This window comes from Lissotriton helveticus, chromosome 5_1 (assembly GCF_964261635.1).
Source record: "Lissotriton helveticus chromosome 5_1, aLisHel1.1, whole genome shotgun sequence".
Classification (NCBI taxonomy): Eukaryota; Metazoa; Chordata; class Amphibia; order Caudata; family Salamandridae; genus Lissotriton; species Lissotriton helveticus.
Window position 1 is genome coordinate 1,944,811,443 of NC_136065.1, and position 21,906 is coordinate 1,944,833,348.

Here is a 21,906-nt window from a genome sequence, read left to right on the forward strand (position 1 = left end):
TGGATTTCGCTAATTGGGGTAGCTATTGAAAAGTCTTTAAGGAACAAACACTGATACTGGGGACCTGGTTAGCAGGAACCCAGTACACTGCAGTCAAAGTTGAATCAAATATCAGGCAAAAAGTGTGTGGGAAGAGGGGGAGAGGTTAGTATTGCAACAAAAACCCAGTTTTCTACGGTAAGCCCACAATATTATATTCAAAAGAATAACTGCCTATGCAGCAAAGGATGAACTATTTTTCCTGAAAAACGTACTAACATTGTGGTCTTAAAATGAATCTTGAAAGAAGCTTATTTTTCTAAAATTGGTGTGGATCTCCTTTGAGTCGTTTCTAATTTATTAGTCACTGCGCACTGTGTGCCAATATAGGTCTTACACTCTTCTGGGTTAGGCAGAAGGCTGATCGCTACCACAAATAGAGCACTTTGGGTTTACATTGAACCCTGTACATTTCTGAGGGGATCTCTGGACTGTGCACCATATAACCACTTAGAGGTATCCTATATACAGGGCCAGCTTCCTACAGTAGTCCGTTAACTCAGAGGCACGGAGCTCAAGACACTGCCGATGTTTACACTAGGAACAGTGTTAGGCTATTCGAGCATACACTATTCTTTCATAGTAACACTTCATGTGTACCAATATTGTAAATAGTACATTCTTGCTGTATGTGCCTGAGCAGCTTACCTCTTTGTCAAAGTTCGCTTTTGTAAACTCCAAAGAGTTCAAAAGTGCATTAGTGGCAGCCAACTTCACATTGTTGCTCGGCTCCTCCTTCCGCATGCCCTGGATGATTGCTGTTAGGATCTCATTTGATTTATCCTGTAGTTGTTCTGGATCCTGTAAATAAAGAAATTTAAATTGGAGTAAAGCACAACAACAACACGTGCTGACAGCATAAGACAAGCGGATGGCATAACACTAACCGCAATTACAAATGCCAAATCTAAACCAAACCAGAGTGTGCTCCAGGAAATTGGTACTATAAAGGTAGGGAGGAACTGTTTGTTGCGCCTCCTGATACCCTCACTCAGTGTTCTCTCTACACTAAGGCTTTGGTAGAAGCCATCCACACACCCAAGGTGCACCTGAACACCTCTGTGTTGAGATCAATGACTCGTACCGCCTTATATTACTCGTTTACCTGAGTGTATATCGATATGCTTTATGTATGTTACTATTATCCTATCATGTTAGTGACTATTATACTGCTCCTATTATACTGCTCCCATTATCTCTGTTCACTCCCACTGCCCCTACCCTGTCTTTGTGAAGCGCTCTGATATCTGTAAGGATCTTGTTCGCGCTATATAAAACTTTGAATAAATAAAATAAATAAATAAATAAATGACCAAAGACAGAACCTGTTATAGGTATTCTATGGGGCAGAGTAAAATCTTCCCATATTCCAATCATTGAAAAATGTTTCTTAAAAAAAAAAAAACATTAAAAAGTGCAGTGTAATTTGAACCACTACTACTCAAAAAGTAAAGAAACGTACAGAGTGATTATTTAGAAGCATGAATCAAACTGCATTGAATAGCACGAGGGTAAGAATGTGAAATTCAAGCGCAGTGGTGTGGATTTTGAAAATTCTGGCCAATGGGGCGGGGGGGTCAACAATTTTGAAGTTTGTCCTGGGCAAGCAAACCTGGTGCCATGCAGATTTCATTAATTTCACAGGGACCATATAATCCCTACATTAGAGAAACTAAATATTTTTACAAACGGCACTTACACACTGTAATTCAGGTCACAAAATTTTTTGTTTTACTACACTTCACCTACCAAAATCAACTATTGTGAGCCAGAAAAGACTTGCCCAGAATCGCAAAACAAGATCAAACTTCACCTTGCACACTATTGGTCTTAAGGCATGCAATGAGAATACTCATGAAAGCGAACAGCTGTGACCGTCAAGCCAACAAAGTAGTGCAAAAACGCAGACAATATAAACCCCAATAACTTGCAATGCGCGCGCTCTGCAAGTCACAACCTATTAAAGAAGGATGGGAGGCAAGGTGACCAACTGGTACACCTGACCTTCAGCGCCAGCCACATGAAATTTCACTTTTATGCAGGAATCCCATCCTTTCAATTGAATTCTTGTGTATATGACGAAACTGTCCATAAATACACCATTTTCAATCATAGATCATTTGCACCCCATTAGCAAAAACAATTTGGAGTGGTTGGGCAAAAGTCTAGGTCTAAACAATACGTTTTCCAAAACACCAAGCAGACGCACAGATAGGCTAACTCCGAGCTTGTAACCCACTGTAGGTTTGTCAGGAAAGCTTTCAAGTCAATAGCAGAAAATCAAACTAATGCAACAAGCATTGGCAAAGCTAATAGTCCGCTATGAAAGCTATTGGCTTTGGCTAGTATTTTGTTGCCATGCTGTACAGCATAGTGAAAAATGTTTTAGGAAAGTGCCATGGCTTTGTCAGCACATGTTGAAAAAAAGTTAATAAATTGCTTATTAAAACAAAAAGTACATTTTTAGCTGTGTGCTCCCATCCCCCTTCACCCGTTTCCCTCTCCCAAACTCTTGCTTCCTCCGTATTGCCTAGTCTCCAGACTCCCAAAACAAACAGGACGGTGAGATAGAGGATGCGGAAACACTAGAGAAGATGGCCAATGGAGAGTGGGCTGAAGGGCTGGTTCAAGCACACTGACAGATGATGGGCAGGAGGATCGGGCCAAGCACATACAACGGAGAGTGGGCAGGGCGGGGCATAGGCAAGCACAGCCAATAGCAGGGAGATTAAACCAGATGGGAGAGAAGTACCCGAGGGAGACATAGAAAAACTATTGTATAGAGCAAAATCAAAAAGAAAACAGTAGTGTCTGAAAACGTGAGACGTGGAATGGCACAATAATGCATGCATACTCCAAGGGAGGGCCAAACAAGAGGAAGGAAAGCCTATGTAAACTACAAAATCGAAGCAAGCAAATGAGAGCACCCAACAGGCCAAGCAATTGGCGGGCTGCAAGTCCAGTGTAAAGTAGCAAAAGTCACACAGTTATAGGAAGGGAGACCTGAAAAACTTTATCTTAAACAGAAAAACAACCATGGCTTCAGTGTGCCTAAAGCATTGCAGAAAGGACTATGGCGGCTGAAGCACGGCAGTAAAGACAGCTTGCACGAGTGCTTAAGTGATTAACAGATTACCTTGCCATTCCATCTTCTCTGCCACAATGTTAGTCACACAACATATAGATCTCCTGGATATTCGCTCCACCTTGTTCACCTCTGAGCTGTGGAGCAAAATGGACTACCACTTTCTGGTGAAATACCTCCAAATGCATCCACTTTAAATTAAACGTAGCGCCCAGGCGAATCTGCAACTTCACTGAACAGAGAGGAACTGTCCTCAACACCAAATAAATGGAAATAGACACTTCTAATTTAAGAACAGCAAAGGAAGATGTGTGGCAAATTTGCAGAGGTGCATGGACTAGCCACTCGAAAGGACCACTCAATATTATGCAGAAGGCAAACAAATTAGTACCTTGTGTAGTGGGGTCGTGTTAATAAGGTAGAGACTTCCAGCTCAATTAAGAAACAAGCATTTACAATGCAATTGTCTCGGCATTATTAAAGGTAGATTGGCATTGCTCATGACTTTGTTTGTTTAAATCATAAATAAATAGCATCATTTACATTGCCAATAGCTTAATCGCTCGCAAATGCATGACCTATTGCATTTACACCCACACAGAGCCCCCCCACACACACAGCCATAGCCCCCGCCACACACACACACAGAGCCCCCACACACACACACAGAGCCCCCCCCACACACACAAAGTGCCCCCCACACACACACACAAAGAGCCCCCCCCACACACACACACAAAGAGCCCCCCCCACACACACACAAAGAGCCCCCCCCACACACACAAAGAGCCCCCCCACACACACAAAGAGCCCCCCCACACACACAAAGAGCCCCCACACACACAAAGAGCCCCCCCACACACACAAAGAGCCCCCCCACACACACAAAGAGCCCCCCCACACACACAAAGAGCCCCCCCACACACACAAAGAGCCCCCCCCCACACACAAAGAGCCCCCCACACACACAAAGAGCCCCCCACACACACAAAGAGCCCCCCACACACACAAAGAGCCCCCCCACACAAAGAGCCCCCCCACACACAAAGAGCCCCCCCCCACACACAAAGAGCCCCCCCCCACACACAAAGAGCCCCCCCCCCACACACAAAGAGCCCCCCCCACACACACAAAGAGCCCCCCCCCCACACACACAAAGAGCCCCCCCCACACACACAAAGAGCCCCCCCCACACACACAAAGAGCCCCCCACACACACACAAAGAGCCCCCCCCACACACACAAAGAGCCCCCCCCACACACACAAAGAGCCCCCCCCACACACACAAAGAGCCCCCCCCACACACACACACAAAGAGCCCCCCCCACACACACACACAAAGAGCCCCCCCACACACACACAAAGAGCCCCCCCCACACACACAAACACAAAGAGCCCCCCCACACACACACACAAAGAGCCCCCCCCACACACACAAACACAAAGAGCCCCCCCCACACACACAAACACAAAGAGCCCCCCCCACACACACAAACACAAAGAGCCCCCCACACACACAAACACAAAGAGCCCCCCACACACACAAACACAAAGAGCCCCCCCACACACACAAAGAGCCCCCCCACACACACAAACACAAAGAGCCCCCCCCCCCACACACAAAGAGCCCCCCCACACACACACAAACACAAAGAGCCCCCCCACCCACACACAAACACAAAGAGCCCCCCCACCCACACACAAACACAAAGAGCCCCCCATACACACAAAGAACAGAGGGGTGAGAGGAAGAAGAAACAGCAGCGACACCAGGAGAGGAATACATCCAGGGGAGCAGAGAGAGGATAAGAGTATGGAGAAGCGAGATCAGAGGGAAGGAAGACGGGGGAAGAGGGCTGGGGACAAGTAGAGAACAGGGGAACTCCAGAAACCGGGGGTGAGGAGGGATGCGTGCACTCTAAGGAGAGAGGGCAGAGGCGATGGTGGTGGGGCGGAGGCGATGGTGGTGGGGCGGAGGCGATGGTGGTGGGGCGGAGGCGATGGTGGTGGGGCGGAGGCGATGGTGGTGGGGCGGAGGCGATGGTGGTGGGGCGGAGGCGATGGTGGTGGGGCGGAGGCGATGGTGGTGGGGCAGAGGCGATGGTGGTGGGGCAGAGGCGATGGTGGTGGGGCAGAGGCGATGGTGGTGGGGCGGACGAGGAGATAAAGTGCCAGTCTGAGTTAATGAATAAGAGCTGGGGTGGTGGGGAACTGGAGGTACGCCTTGTAGAAAATATGTGCAGCTGTGGATTGCATGTGTGCCGAAAGATTGTGCCCGGGAGCCCTGGCTGTCCTGGCGCTACCGAGGTCTGCAGCTTATGGGGGTGCTGCAAGTAATCGGCCACGCTCCATGTAACAGTAGTCTGAGCAGCCGGCATGGCTCGGAGGGATGAGGGCGGAGGGAATCTGCTGCTGGGCTGCATAGTGGAGCTGCTGGGGCAGTCTGTACAGGCTGTGAATAGGGGGGTTGTTGGTGCACTGAAGGCACGGCCCCCATACTATGACCAGTGAAGGGTTCAATGGAGGTTGGTAGCCCGGCTTTTGCTGTCCATAGCCGCCTTCAGGCGGGTGCGATTGTGCTGGCAAGGTGGCACTCTGAGCCCCGGGCTCCGAGTAACCCTGCTGCAGACTGGGGCCTTCTCCACTGTCTGCGCTCTCCGTATAGTGGCTCAGAGTGCTGCTGGCCGAAGTCTCGCTGGTGCTTTCCCTCTCCTCTGCTGCCTGCCTGACACGCTCCACCACCCTGTGAGGGGCCTCCACAGGCTGCTCCCGCTCGTAGTACTCGGTGCAAGTCCGGCGTCCCTTGCAGAAGGGCTCCGAGCTAGAGTCCAGTTTCACCACCCGGAACCGTGATGTGGCCGCCGCCGTGGTGGCAGCTGAGGGGGCCGAGTCTGCGGCTGCCCCACGGCCGACCCCAGCGCGGTGTCCGCCACCGCCTGTGCCACCTGTGCGATGGAGCCCCCGGAGGCCGGATGGGGGGCTACGTGCACAGCTCCAGGGAGGTTGTACATCATGTTCACTGCAGCCATGCCCCTGGGCAGGCCAGCGGCAGGAGGCTGCAGGGGCTCGGGGTGCAGGGGCCCGGCGATGCCATTTATGAGCAGCGGATGAGGCTGAGGAGGGGGCAGGCCGGGCAGGCGCTGCAGGTTTGGGGGACAGCGCCCCGCAAGTGCTGCAACTGCTCCTCGTCGCCACACTCGCCACCGGACAACTCCGGCGCCGCTTTCTGTTGGGAGTCCTCGCTGCACGGCTGAGGGGATCCCGCCTGCTACTCGTCAGCTCGATCCTCCAGCTGCTGTTGAAGGCGCCGCGGCCTGGATTACGGCGTGCACCTTCCATGATTGCCACAGAGGAATGGGCTCGCGCACACCAGGAAGTGAACGCGGACGCCTGGGTGCGGTCTTCTCTGTCGGTGGCCGGTTACTAATGGTTTCCTGGCGCTACAGCCGGACATCAAAAACGGGCAGCGTAAGAGCCTGGGGAACAGAAACTCAAAAAAACACCAAAATATTAACTTGGGACTGCTGCCCGAGCAGCCATACAAAGAAGAAGTATTTGTCCGTCACAAAACGTGACGTTGTAGGCGGTGGTGCTTGTGAGTTGGAAGCCCGTGGCGCAGTTCATTTTTAGGTTTTGGCTAGAAGCGCGCGAAGCGCGTTCTCGCCGAGAACTATAGTCGTCGGCTCAACCAACAACGAGTGGAGACAAGAGCTGGCCACACGCGCAACATTGTCAATGGGAGAGGGAGAGACAAGATCTGGCCACGCGCGCATGGGATTTGGTCGCGCGCGTCAGTCTCCAATTTAGTCTCGGAGCCGACGATGTGCGCGTTCACAGCGACGGCGTCTCAGCCGCGCGCCACAGCCCCATGATGGTGACGGTCGTGGACGCTTGCCGTCTCCGGCAGCTGCTGCGCGCAGGCCCCGGCCGGCGGCCGCTGCTCCTGGACTGCCGGCCCTCGCTGGCTGTACTCTGAAGCCCTTTTGTAATTCAACTGGTTCTATTGTAAAGCGCTCTGACACCTTCGGGTAAAGTTTGCGCAATACAAATTATGTCTCCGGCATTGATGTCACAAAAAAGTAAAAAAAGGAACGAACCACGTGAACTGGGCCATGGTGCGCGTGCTGACTGACTAAGCTGCCACGGGTGCTATGTTTAGCGAGTGGCGCATCACGACCAACAAATAAATATTGCTGTAATCAGAGGGTGAACAGCGGGTCATTAGCAGAAATGTGACTGGGGGCTAGCAGAGGGGCGGCAAGGGCACTGCAAACACCTCTGGTAGCGCTTCAGGCTCGGGGTTGTGACGCTGCTCTGCTCTCAGCAGATGGGCACACTGCGAGTTGTACCAACAGAGTTCAGAGTTGTGTTTCCTCAGCGATGCCTAGTGCGCGGCGCGCCCCGCCTAATCCACCCGGTCCCATAATTATATCGCTACCTCCAGCCCCCCGCCCAGACGAACTGAGGCCATAATCCTTTTAACCCTTGCCTCGTTTACCAGTGAAACCCCCACTCTTCCATGTGTTGTGACTGCCACCCCCTCTATGCTGCAGGCTTGCCGAGACTGGAGGTGAAAGTTTTTTTCGCAGAGAGCGCGTGCCATCAACACTTGCAGTTGTGCTGCTTTAATTAAATGTATTTTGTACAGAGATCTGGGGAAGTGAGTTTTAAAATTCGTACAGTAGAAATACTGGACCAGAAAAAGTACAAGGTAGTCCACGTTTTAAAGTTACTTGCCCTGCTTGTAGAATACTATATGTATGTGTGACGGAGTGTGTGCGTTTCCATGCGGGAGTGAGAGGGCTGGATGTGAGTGAGTTTTGCCACAAAGTGTGGAGGGGAGAGTGGCAAATGTGCACAAAAAAAAAGGGCAACCATAGAGGGCAGGCATGTGTGATGGAGATATAGAAGGGGAATCAGCTTTGAGTGTGAGAGAGAGCGAGGGTGAAATGCATGTGCATGGGAGAGAAATACAAGCGTCAGAGAGATTGGCGAGTGCGTGGGAGAGAACGCGGGGACAGAGTGTGACTGCTCCTGAGCGTGTGAGATAAAGCAGTGAGTGAATTTATACTTGATTAATAAATACGATCTAATGACAATGATTTATTAAGAAAGTAAAGTTGTAATGTGGGTGTATGTGGGTGTGTGGGTGTGTGTGGGTGTGTGTGTGTGTGTGTGTGTGTGTCCATCCATCCATCCCTCCCTCCCTTGCAACCTGCAGAGCTGGGTGTTGGGGAGGGGAATGTGGGCCAGCTTATAAAGTAGTTGACGTTTTTTAGGGAAAGGGAAAACTGTGATTAGAATATGAATGGGGTCCAGGAGAGAGGGAGAATGGTGGATTACATCTTAATTGCTTTGACCATGGGCATTGACATATGTTTTCACGCCCTCCTCCAAAGCAGCAACCTCACCCTTACAGCCTCGCCCTTACAGCCTCACAACCCTCTCACCCTCACGAGATACCCCCGCGTCACTCGGGGACACCGGCCCCGCGTCACTCGGGGACACCGCCACATCACTCGGGGACACCGGCCCCGCGTCACTCTGGAACACCACCACATCACTCTGGGACACCACCACATCAGCTAACCATTCACAAACAATGTTAATATACCAATTGCAAATTTTAAAAAAAAAATTAATGCAAAGTATTGTCATTTACAATGTCAGTAACTCAAACTTTAATGCTGCGAGACCTAATGCATTGTAAATGCTTGTTCTCGGCAGGCGGCACCAGCTGGAGGAGAGCAGAGGAAGCGGCAGCTGTTCGTATCAGCTGAGGAAACCGACGAGAGAGGAGCGCTCCACACTACCACGTTTCTCCGAGGCGAGGCAGAAATGCCTCGGAGAAACCACTGCCATTTTTGTGATTGGGGGGCGTGTTTTTGTTCTCTCCTCTTCCCATTGGCTGCAAGGTAAAATTCCAGTCAATGGGAAGAGGAGAGAAAGAAAGCAAGAAAGAAACTTAGAAAAACGCCCCCGAATCCGAAAAAGACAGGGCTTGAACAGGGTGACGCCCCTCTCCTCCAATGGCTGGCCAGCATTTACTAGGCCAGCCAATGGAGAAGAGGAGCGGGTTCCAAGCCCCCTCCAATAAACATTAAATCTTCAGACTCCGCCCACACTGCTTATGCAGTACGACGGAGTCCTCGACCTAAAATAGTTATGATGTAGACATTACATCTGAAAGCTTAAAATTGGATGCAACTAATTAACAAATTACATAATTCCCCCTGATGCCACTAGGCATCCTTCACTAATTCTATGAATTAGAAAATGCCATGTACCAGCTGAGCAGGACCTGGCTCCTCTAGCGGAGACAAGAGTACTGCAGCAAAATAGAATAAAATTAACATGTATACTACATACAGTGCTCCATACACTTGCAAACGATCTTCAACTATCCAACCACCTGATTGGAATAAGTATGTTCTTTATAACCTAAACAGAATGTCACCTAGAGAACCCCAGCGAGCAACCATGCTACAAAACCTTCATAAAGTACGGTTTGGAGTGGTTGTTGAAGGTCTGTTGCTGAAACTGTACCCATGCAGTAGTGAGCATACCAACAGATCCTCAACATATCTCCATAACACAACGATTACTTTGAACTAGATTTGAAGTGAGGCAGTACTGAGCACTTACAATGTCCTGACAGATGTAGCCGATGGCCTCCAGTGTGGATTCTTTCATGGACTCCGTGCAGTTTGGATTGGTGACATTTGTTACCAATTGTGGAATGAGCTGTGGCCACTGATCTACAGGGATTTCCGCACAGGCAATACCAGCCACACATTGTGATGCAGAGCTGGGCCTGTAGGTCTCTGTGCCCAAAGTCTGCAAGACCTAGATAGTGGGGAAAAAATAGATATATTAAGGGGGCTTACAATCAGTAAACACTTCATTAAAAACTACTGCTGATTCAATGACAAAGTGAGGCATGGTCCTGCTCACAAATAGAACTGGATAGTTAAAGTCACTGGGGTAACAAACAAACAGCACAATCTGAATGCATAACTCCATGTAGGGACCGTGCTCAACATCCCGGGATTTAAAAGACAGTTTTTAAAAAGAAGAACTTTTACGCCCCACCTCATTGTACACCTCATGTACTTGAGGAACATGCAGAGTGAATACAGCACTGTTCTAGTTGGGTGTATTGCTGTTACGAGAGACAATGATGGTGCTGTAGGAGGAAAGATTGGGGATTTCTGCAAGCACATGCATTTCTTCCACACAATCAACTTTAACCCCAGCTCTGATTAAAGCTAAATGTTGACAGCTTCACCAGGACTGACCTGTGAATATTGTATGTCATTGCTGTTCATGGAAGTTAAGAGGAACAGTCAAGACCTGTGTTTCAAAAAAACACAACCTTGGGTAAGCAGGATAACCCAAAAGGATCATAGAAGTCGCAGGATAAACACCTATAAACACTTCCCTTATGCTTACAATACACTCTTAACAGTGTGATTGCCAACTGACCTGCTCTAAATCAACCAAGAAAGCGTTTTTTCCATATAAAGGGTGTACACTGTTAACAGTGCAGCAACTTTACAGCACTTGAAAACAAAACCACCATGCCATCTTACAAGTTCTTTTGTTTGAATCACCACAAGCCCAACTCTCAAACAGCCTGAAGACGCTTCTACCAACAGCAACATGTTCCTGTGTTAATTCCAAGTGCAGAAAGGCTTTGAGCTCCTACACTTTACTTTGCTACATCAGAATATGGAAGCATTCTAACAGACTTACTTCAGGTAAGCAGGGGTACCCCACTGCATTTCTACCAAACCAAATGTGTGGTATTTCTCATTGTTCACAGCATGTTGGTCTGAAACCATAACTTCCAGAGGTGCACACAACAGCAATAGCATCTATAATTAAATCCCATTTTCCTAAGGAACCATTCTAGGCACTATACTACTAGGCCCAACTTTTCACAGTGCCAGCCAATACAATCAAAATCTCTGATGAGTACAGTCAGCTTTCAATTTATTTAGTGATATTTATTTATTTGTAATGCATCGCTGTATAAAAACTAATTAGAATATCTGAGAAGTGACAACATGGACATAAATTAGGGACCCAATTATTTTAGAGTCACAAAGGCATGCCCAGTCCATGTCCTGGTGAATATTTTATGACTCCTAAATTAGCCAGCATTTACAGAACAGGCATGGAACCCGTACTTTGGCATGAGCAAAAATGCACATGTAGATTTAGTCATGCGAAAAATCTGTTCAGTGTTTGCAAATTCACTATACCTACACAATCTGTTTTCCCTCCACTCGTTGGGGATTTATCTCCTGGTCAGAAATACATTTCCAACCTTTTTCAGTGTTGGATAAATTAGAAGTTGGGCTGGTAGAAAAAGGGGCATTCCATATCCAAAGCTACTGCTTCCTGTCTACTTCTAGACCCTATACGTAGATATGTAAAAAGGTGGCAAAAAATCAGAGCCTTGTACAAACCCTGGCATAATCAAACTAATCAGAGCTCTCATAACAAGAGCACTGCCGTGATCTGTCACATCACTACATGGCACCAAAAAGTGACTATATTTTTTTTAATACAAGTAGATTTAGGATGTCTTATCTCGTGGACAGTACAAGTAGTTTTTTTAAATAAAATTCCACACGCCTGCAAATAAGACTTGTAGTTTAATGAAGATTCAATTCACATCGTACTTGAACAGTTGTGCCATAGAAGCTTTTTAACGTTGTGAACACAGATCTCAAGGCAATGCTAACCAACAACTATTCAGTTTATCCACACTAAAACCTAGCAAGAATGATTTCACTAGTTACTGCAACTACAAGTTAACAGGAAGAATGACCCAATCAAGCAGTTGCCCTGCTTCCAAATCAATGGGTATGCAGTGTATAACATGCATGTACTTTCCAGAGCAGATAAAATATTAAAGTTTGTAATACTGGCCAACACGTCAAGCTTGCGTTATATCAGATCTAGAAGCACCAAGCAGCTGCATTACCTTTCACTATACTTTACGCTAAGGTAGTCTTCAATAGTGCCCAATTTGAAGTATGACTAGCCAAATAATTTTGCCTAAGTACAATAGCACAAAAAGATAAACACCTTGCCGAACATACGGTAATGAAGTCGATGTGATATTTAGCTTTTCCACTGAATCAATAGTCTGTAAATGCAACCTTCATTTTTCTTCTATTATTGCTTCTTTGAAATTTCAAGAAAAGTCAGCCCTAATCAGGCAGAGATGCAATGAAGTTATCACACCAAAACGCAAAGTGGAATACTTACATAGGTCTTGATTTCGCTCCGAGCATTGGCATCGATCGCTAGCCATCTCTGCTGGTACTGCGCCTTCACATCTGCATCCTTTGATGTTAAAGAATTCTTGATCTGTAGGCCAGATGCAATTCGGGCAACTTGGCTATTTCCTGGGTTTGCAAGAACTTTCGACAATTCTACCAAGAACGTCGGCTAAAAAAATAAAAAGGTGCAAGAATTAATCTGCATGACAACCATATGGTGCAGTTGTAAAAACAATCTTGAATGTGCCTATAAGTTACATCAATAGCATACATTAATGCACCATCTTTTAAAATTCACAGGACCCTACCTAAGATACAAATGAGAATGCCCTGCGAGATCATAAAAACATGTGCATCCAGAGTAAGAAATTAAAACCCATTTACTAGACCAGGTCTACAAGACCTCGTATTTTAACAGAAGTCCGCAACAATTTTGTTGTTGAAGAATGAGTCAGTTTTTCATCTACGTGCTACAAGATGATCCGGAGTTGCGCCGTCTAATTTCTCTAGTGTACTGCAGATCTTCATGACTGTTCCTCCATACTCTAGTCCACCTCCGTCAAGTACATCAAGTTTCAAAACTTTCCACACATCTTTAAGTTTAGTATGATTTAGCCACTTTATGCACATACTGTAGGGTACTTGACACACCCTGTTCTGCGGGTTTCACACATTAGCACCTTAAGTTTGCATACCCTCATAACTGCGTCTGCCTTTTAAGCAAGCAGATCACACTGCCACCATGGAGGAGGTGGCCTGCCAAGGAGAAAAAGATGAATATACACTGCACATCATGGAACAAAGTTAAGACACCAAGGAGTATAGAGGACATATGCAGGTAGACCACAAAGTAAAAATAATATACATTCCATGTACTGCCCCTCTCCAGTATCTGTTGGCAGCTCGATAGAGGCCTCCCGACTATTCGCACCTTTACCCACCCACAGAAACAATTTAAGCCTGCAAGGCTTTCTATGGAGTTCAAAGGGATGGAATATATGATTAATCAGTTTCTCCAACTTTGGTCTACCATAAATAAATGGAATGCAAGAAGCCTTGGGAGGGCTACAGCAGACCGTAGTACAACCCAAGATTATGGAGTTTAGAGCTCGATAGATTACTCCTCATTTGAAACTCAGTACATCTTTAAGAGCGACACATTACAAGCAGAGGTCCAACGAAGTGTAATACCTACAATGACTCCTTGTTATAAAGATATACTGTCAGAGCCCACCCGTATTGAAAATGGGACATACTTGCAGTTTACACCTGTAGATGCGAGAATATGGGCCAGAACAATGTGCCAATGAGGCTCAGGCGCAAATAAAGCTTTAAAGCATGCTCTGTACATGTACTCCTAGAAAGTCTGCACACTGGATGGAGTCAGTGGCGGGCCATCTTTGAGATGATTAAATGAGTCGCATGAGATGGCATATGTTCGAAAGATGTTGTTCCCATTAAGCTGACCGTATGTACATCACTGGATATGTAGAACGCAAGATTATCCGGTTAGAATTAATTTTACCTTCTGCACAGGAGGATAACCCAAGGTGCTGTTTTATGTGTTATCGCCCTGTTTTGCATTATTTTTGCCTTTTGAACTCATGTAGTTTTAAATTGATATGTTTTTATTTACTCTTTCAATATACTGAACTGACTGCCTACCATCCATGCTTAAACACTACCAGCTTCCACAAAATAGCAATTTAAAGTCGAACAATCAGATTTTGATGTTCGGGCAAAGGTCATCTCGTCTACAAAGTATTGCATCGAACATTTTCACAGCTAACTGACATGCACCATCTGCATCCTAACGTGGCCAGGTTTTATTACTGATCACACGCCACCATTCTGCCAAACTATGAGCAATGCTAGTTATATCCCTCCTGTGACTTCAAGGTAAGACTTACTTGCTTAACAGTTTTAAATCTTATACGTTTAAAAACTAGAGTACACAATAAGTAGACTGGTGCCTCTGGTACAACACTGGACTGTAGTGCTAATGAACAGCCAGTTCTTTGGAGTCCATTGTAGGAGACTGATAATTAAAGACTTGGATATGCTCACTGAACGAAAGAAGCTTAAGACTGCAGATGGAAGACTGGTATTTCTTCAATGACATTGGCCAGAAAACGTATACATCTTCACATATTTCTACAGCCAAGAAGGAAAACAAAATCCGCACAAAGTAGACTATTTCCAATTGAGTCTTTGTTACTCTGTGACGAATTTAAAGGGATTGAAATCAGACAGAGTGAAAGTGAACCCTTTCCAATAGTGTGAACACTGCAGAAAGGCAATAATTGATAACGACTATGACTTACTCATACATTAGCTGGTGTAATCAATGTTGTTTCAGCCTAGTTAGGCAAATAAAATGGAATATAAAACGAATCCAAAGATCTCTTGGAATAAATGACATGCCGTTAATCAACCCTTATCTGATTGTCAAGGCATATATTATTTAGCCTTAGCAAGACTGGCTGATACGATGACAAATTAAACTAGACAAAATTAATTTATGCCATCACCTTCATGAAATCTGAAAACTTGTGAAGGGAAAGGGTATGGACCTTACTTGGGGATATAACCTGTCCCAAATTCTGTGGACCATGTGTTTACCCAAAGACTGAAACGTATCTGTGTTCCTTAAGCAAGCTGTTATATCAAAGGTACTCAAAGGAAATGAAAGATGCCAAGCTGAACATAGAATCAATTTAGCAATTAAGAAATTAGAGCCCAGACAATTTCCTACTCAAATTGGCTAGGTGAGATTGGGATTACTTGGAGCTCAAATGGCCAGGGTTCAATTGTGTTTTTGAGAAGCTGGACTGAGAACCATCCCTTGTGGGCTAGGAGGCATGATCATATCTACACGGCAAAAGGGATAGGCTAATCCCCTAACATTTAAAAAAAATCACTGCAACTCATTTTTATCTCCCAAGCAAAAATAAAATGAGTAGTTACATTACCGTCTCAGCTGAATAATAAACCATCATTGGTGACCAATTGAACAACAAAATATCAAGACAGTTAACTCTTCTGTGCCAAAATCAGTGTGCCGTTATTGAATGGTTGCACACTGGATGCAAAGCATAACTACGATTTATCACATGCTAAGAAAAAAGTGCTGAAGGCATTCTGGAAATTCATAAATCTAATATCAGACAAGTGTGCCAATAAAGGTGTATCGACCTAGGGATTCAGAGCTCGTTAACATTTTATCTCAACCTATTAATGAGGAGAGCTAAATGAGAGTTTAGCAAACTAACTTTTACAGAACCTACTAGATCTACTTAAGGCGCATGAAGACAATTATTTTAAAAAGGAGAGCCGTGCCAATGCTCCTGAAGATTTGACAAGATAACAGTCAATCAATCGTGCTCATGTAATAAATTTAAATAAGGCCAAACACCAGCATAGGAATGAAGAAATAAAATTATTGAAAAGGAAAAGATGAGAGGTCAATGGGGCAGAGGACCAGAAGGAGACTAAACCGAGGGGCTTAGTTTGAAGAAAAAGTAATGGAGGTTGAAAAAATTCCAAAGTTGATAATACTGCCTATGTTCAAGGGGAGATTCTCATAACCTGGAGCGCCCGTACAAGAAATAGACTCCCACCTCACCACACTCCCCGAACCAGATTACACACAAAAGGAAGGTGGTGGCAGAACGTGTTCATCATATGAGCTGGTAAGGAGTCACAAGGACTGGCCAAATATTGATCCTGTTTTGCAAAATGCTTAAATGGTCAAGTTTAAGAGGAAACCAACAAGATGGATTACATCTCTCCTACGAGACCTGGTAGAATTCCTTAACTAACCAGAAAGCCATGTTCTGGACCCGTTGTAACTCAGAGGTGGTTAGGTCAGAAAAGGCTTAGATAGAACGCGCTGTAACATCTAGGCGAGAAAGAACGCAAGAGTCCAACACCTAACAAAACTTTTTGGGAATAAAGAGGCAAACTTTGCTTAAGATCTTTATTTGTGCCCGCTTAATGACCATATATTTTTTTTTAATTTGCGTCAAAAATTAGAGTTTCTAGTTGTAAGACTTGCCAGATTTTTTTTAACAACTCAATGGTATTGGAGGGGAGCATGTGGGAGGGTCGACTTGGATGGGCAGTAGGTGCAGGACCACAATCTACCCCTCTATTACAAGCAACCCTGCATTATCAGTTGTTTCAGAAAGTTGTTCGCTATTCATCGCTGAATGCCTACCCTGCAGTCTTGTAGCCTGTCAATGGTATTGGATGCATGCTGGTGTTACTTAAGGATAAGATGTGCTTCATCTGATTAAGGGCATTTAAAGTCCAATGGAACAGATCAGTACACATAGGAGTCGAATATAAATTCGAAACACTGAAGATGGAGCAGACCCTTGTGGAGATACACTTGGGAGGGAGAAATGCTTAGTAATAAATGGAGAAAGGGCCAGACAGATCTATTTTTCAAGTTAGAGAATGAGGCAAATCAGGCTACGGTCTTGCCAGATATCACCACAGAGCTAAGAACAAGCAATTCTTCCAGTGTCCAACGAGTCCATGCAACTGGTGTCCCAAGTTTGCAGAGAGGTTTAGGGGCAGAATCCCATCTAGTTGGCATTTACTGTGTCAAGCTCATAGCTTAAGAAGAATGGCAATACAAATTCTGTACTGAAACCTGTGCTGAACTCCGTTTATCCAATATGATGAGCATAACAGAGGTAGCTGGCAGAATTGCTTTCTGGCGAGACTGGTTTTGTGGCAATAACTTGAAAGTCCCCTCATGCCTATGCAATGTTCATTCTATATAAGTAAGCGTTTTTTAAAGATAAGACTGGGGTTCCTCATCTTTGAGCAAACTTGAGAGGATTTAATATACAGTTCTGCGGTGGTGACTCCTAAAGTGGCAAAATTATTGGTATTATTATAGGGGAATTAGAGCTTAATAGGTAGTTATGTAACGTTTTGTTTGATTTTGAAGAAAACCCTTTTCTTCTGTATGTGTTATTTTGATTTTCAGTATTGTCATTTTATTAGAAAAAATGCACACAATCCCCATGTTCTCTACCCATGTGGTACAACACTACCCGTCAATTGAGGTTCCAATTAATCATACACTTCTGGGTAGAGCAAGTTTTTCACATATGCTTAAACTGCAATCACTCGCTAGGTACCATTAATACCGCTAAGCATTCATATTTCCTATCGGTGTTCCTGCCCAAGCATTCCCACGCTAGCCCATCACAATACTTTACTTACCGTCCACAAGCCCTTACACAGCCAATGGCCCCCTCTCTTTAATGGGATTACACCAAGGGTATAGGAGAGACTACATTTCTTTTGGAGAAGTGAGGGACACAAACGGCCTTAGGGAGAGCCAAGCAGGAGGTTTGGCTTCATGGGGCAAAGCCCAAGCCATACAAATATTGACATATGGCAATACGTGTGATAAAAGGGATAAAACTGTTATAATGAAAAAGGTGCATTTTTAACATCGGTGTCTTAAGTCCATGCTAGATCACAGACGGGGTGATCACGTTTATTAACGAAACTCAATGATACCCCATGTTTTGATGACATTGCCACAAGTTACCAAAAATGTGTTTTTCCTGTTCTGCATTAATATAACCAATATGTTTATTAAATGTGAAGCAATATTTTATATTAACCATTTACCAGTGACATGTTTGTAGAGCAAAGATACTATAATGAATTACTTCACTGTGCTCTCAAACCGGATGAGTAAGAAAAGGTATACAGTCAAATAAACTGATGGGCCCTGGATCACACAATGTATTAGTGGGCTGGTGGGATTGGAGTAGAGGGTTTCATATTGTACAGCATAGAGTCTGTAGCGTTATGCCATCTCTTCCGTTTAACACTAAAGGTAAGTGCGTTGTGTTCAGGTATTCAACCCACATCATTTCATTAGTGATAGAATATGGCGTTCAATGAATAATCACATCATCAAAATGCTGCTGTACACATTTGCGTAGTAGTGAGATTTAAAGGTGGGTTTTCTGTTTAGGGTGTTGCCACAGACACTAAAGATCAAACAGTGAGATAACATGCCCGTCTGCACTCAAGCAGCAGGAGCAAAATTTGTGGGGGCTTTGAGACTTTTTGGCCATTTAATTTTAGTCCTTGAGGTGCTGGCTCCTCCTATAAAACGTTTCTCAATTCAGGGTGGCCGGCAGTAAAGTCAACAGAAAACATCGTTACACGGCTAGCTCCTCATCTTTGACAGACTAATTTTAAAGAGGCTTAACACCTCAGTGGCCGCAATTAAATAACCAATAGAGCAAAAACCGTCTTGGAGCCCTCGGAATTTGCACATCTGATTACAGCGCTTCACTGAGACGTTGGCCATGTGCAACATGGCTTCAGAAAAGCAGTCTATAACAGTTTAGAATCCGTTTTCACTTACTAAAAAAACGGGTGGTATTGTTCCCTGCGAACCTTTATTGCAAAATTTGGGGGGGGGGGAGAAGAGACAATAAATTCTGCCTGTCTCCACACCGGGTACACGCATGGATGACACTGCGGAGGCCTTTCCTCAACTGCCAAGGTGGGCTGAACTCCCCTTACGACCCACGCTTTCTCCCTGTTCCCACATGGCCTTGGCCCGGCTTTTTGCTCAGCCATATATTACTTTAAGGCCGCCTCCTCTGTGCTCCCATTGGTTGCGTCCTTGTCTACTATTGGTCGAGCAGCTCCCGGCTCAGCATTCCTCGCGGCGCCATTGGTCGGGCCACCACCCTAAGGCTTTCCCGCTGAGGCCTGGCCGAGAGATCCAGGACAGCCTAAGTAGCTGCAGCCCCGACGGTAGCACAGCGACAACCCCTTTGCCCCCACCCCTTCAACTTAACAGTGAAGCACCCCCAGGCCTCACCAAGTTCTCCTGCGCCGCCTGCTCCAGGAACTTCTGTGCTGCCTCCAACTCCGCTCGGTCTGTGGAGAGAGACAGGGTCAGAAACAGCATCCCTTCTAAGAGAGACCTCCCGCCCCACATGACAGGCCGCCTGCCCTGCCTTCTACAGGGAGCTCCCGTTGGGATAGACCCCTCCACTCACCTACCAAACACCCACACCGCTTTCAGGACAATTCCTGGTACAATAGGAGTCACACAACCTCGGAACAGATACTCCCACCCCTCCCAATATTTAATACCAATATCAGGAAACTGTACGACCGCCTCATGACAGGCAACAACTCTTAAGAGACAGCAGCAAAATGAAAAACAGCCGGGATATCGGTCTCCGGGAAATAAACACACGGATGCCAAGACAGTCAATAGAGAACCCTCACGCCTCTGGAAATGAACAGATGGGTTCAGATAAGTAACTACCGCTAACCTCTCGGGAAAGGCAGACACCACCAGGTCAGCCGGGAATATGACACATGAACCCCACCGCCAATTTTACATCTTTGGAAAGGAACAGGCAGGTGGAGAGACAGCAATGTTCACAGACAGATAAAGTCTGCCAGATACAGAGGGTTGTCCGAAAGCTCCATGCCACATAATGCCCTCTGCCCATCAGAGAGATGCTCCAACACGCCTAGACAGTATCAGCCTGGATCAAGTTCTTCATAAGGCCACTATGTTCCATCACAGAGGGGCTCGAGGGTCACTCCTCCCCCTCGGAGAGGTGTTCCACACCCCATGAGAGGGTCCAACTAGCCTAGCTACTAGAGGCCCCGTGGGGAAACGGGTAGTTTCCATCTCTTGCCCACCCCAAGAAGAGGTTTGGGGCCCCTAGCACTTCAAAAACAAATTGCCCCACCACCCATACTTCTCCAGCTGTCACCTATGTCCCACCCGCTAGCACCCTCACATGACACTCTCCCCGCGGTGCCCGACGGTCACTCCATGTCCGCATGGTACTGCTTCCTGGGGATTTGCCCGTCACCGCCACCAGAGAATTTGGCTGTTGGTTTCCCCCCTTCCACCCGGCCTGTCAGCGTCATACCGGGGGAGACGGTCTTCTCCAGAATGGTGATGAGCTCCATGGCTAGGATTAATCTACGGTCCAGCACCTCTGCCTGTGAACTGGACCGGTATGTCCCTCCGCGGACGGCGGCAGTGAGTCCACGGGGCTAGGCGGCGGAGGCGCTCGTGCTGGCGGCAGCCCCGGCGGAGGGAGACACAAGAGGGAAGTGACGCGAAATGGGGTGGAGCCGTGCGCGCCGGGTGCGGAGGGATATGAGGTCTGCGAACCGCGACGCTTTTTGATTGGACGGTCAAGGGCGGGAGAGACTAAGGCAGCGGGAGGACATGACTGCGCGCGAGCCGGTCCCACAATGCATTATGGGGGAAAGAGGTAGGGCAATGATGGCACGTCAGGCGGTGGCGGAACGTGCGTCAGCGTAGGGGGGTACAAAGAGTGCGTGAGGAGTTTGAGTGGGTCCAGGCGTGCAATTTTATGTGTATAGGAGTGGTCTGTTGGAGTGGCAGTTGGTGCCCTCAAAAGGGTAAGGGTATAGGGAGACTGCGAGGGGACCTATCCAAGAGTGGTCAGGAACGGTGGTTTGTAAATGGGACAGTAATTGGCGTCCGAAAAACTTTTAGGATTTGGTCGTTCTTGCCTCATTTCCATGGTCGTGCTTGATTAGTGACGCCCACGTTTCTTTACGAGTATGCTCTAGCTCTGAATGTTTTTTCGTGTTGCTTTACAAAGCAAATTGAATGCGTTTTAAAACTACCACCACGCCTTCCTTCGTTCCTATAATTTACATTATATTTAAGGTTACGAAGTACATTTTGTTTTTATATTTTAATAAGTACAATATTGTTAGACACAACATAGGCTTTATGAAACTAAAATCAAGTTATCGCCCATTCGCCAAAATGGTTCACTAATTCATGATTTCTGAATTCAAATTCCACGTTATGCCAGCATCGTATCATAGCGATGAAAAATGCAGCAGAAATCGGTAAAACCAGTTTCATAAAAAGCATCTCTGTGGTTGTAGTGTGTGGAAGTATCAAATTAACGATCTAGGCGGAGTTTCATTTTCTGAAAGTTTATTCAATGTTAAATGCAGGGTACCACTTGTCCGTCTTCCAAGACATCCAGACTGCTAGTAGAGAAACGGGGGTTGGATGCCATGGAGAAGGAATGCGGAGCATGAGCTAAAAGAAAACAATAACATTGAAAGTAAATATCGCACAAGGCTTAATGTAAACTCTTGAAAGTATAGACAATAAAGAAGGACAACATAGTTTTAAGTAAAACACTACCAATACACGATCCCTTTTATAGTAACACAAACGTTTAAATGCGTTTAAAAGTCCTTACATTTCACAGGTATGAGGGCATTACGAGAGCTTATAGTAACTTCAATGGATTCAGTGTCTGTGTCATGCTGATCATGATGACAGTCACTTGTAATAATTTCGGTGAAGTCCAAGTCTATATTGGAGTCTGAATCCTGATCTAAAGAGGCAGATTGAGATACCTCAGAGGAATGGTTATTAGGCTCCCAAGTCAAACCAGTCTTCC

At 46.1% G+C, this 21,906-nt stretch overlaps 1 protein-coding gene across 1 annotated transcript in view; it reads right to left on the reverse strand.

Moving 5' to 3' along the window:
• The window catches only part of KPNB1 (karyopherin subunit beta 1), a 197,184-nt gene extending 176,601 nt beyond the window's left edge, over nucleotides 1-20,583 (reverse strand). Inside the window, exons 1-5 of the mRNA XM_078645598.1 lie at nucleotides 20,374-20,583; nucleotides 19,296-19,354; nucleotides 12,408-12,590; nucleotides 9,771-9,971; nucleotides 688-840 (exon numbers count right to left, since the gene is read on the reverse strand). Coding sequence (XP_078501724.1) covers nucleotides 688-840; nucleotides 9,771-9,971; nucleotides 12,408-12,590; nucleotides 19,296-19,354; nucleotides 20,374-20,413 — 636 coding nt within the window. The 5' untranslated portion in view covers nucleotides 20,414-20,583. The remainder of the gene's footprint in view (nucleotides 1-687; nucleotides 841-9,770; nucleotides 9,972-12,407; nucleotides 12,591-19,295; nucleotides 19,355-20,373) is intronic.
• Between the last annotated feature and the right edge of the window lie 1,323 nt (nucleotides 20,584-21,906).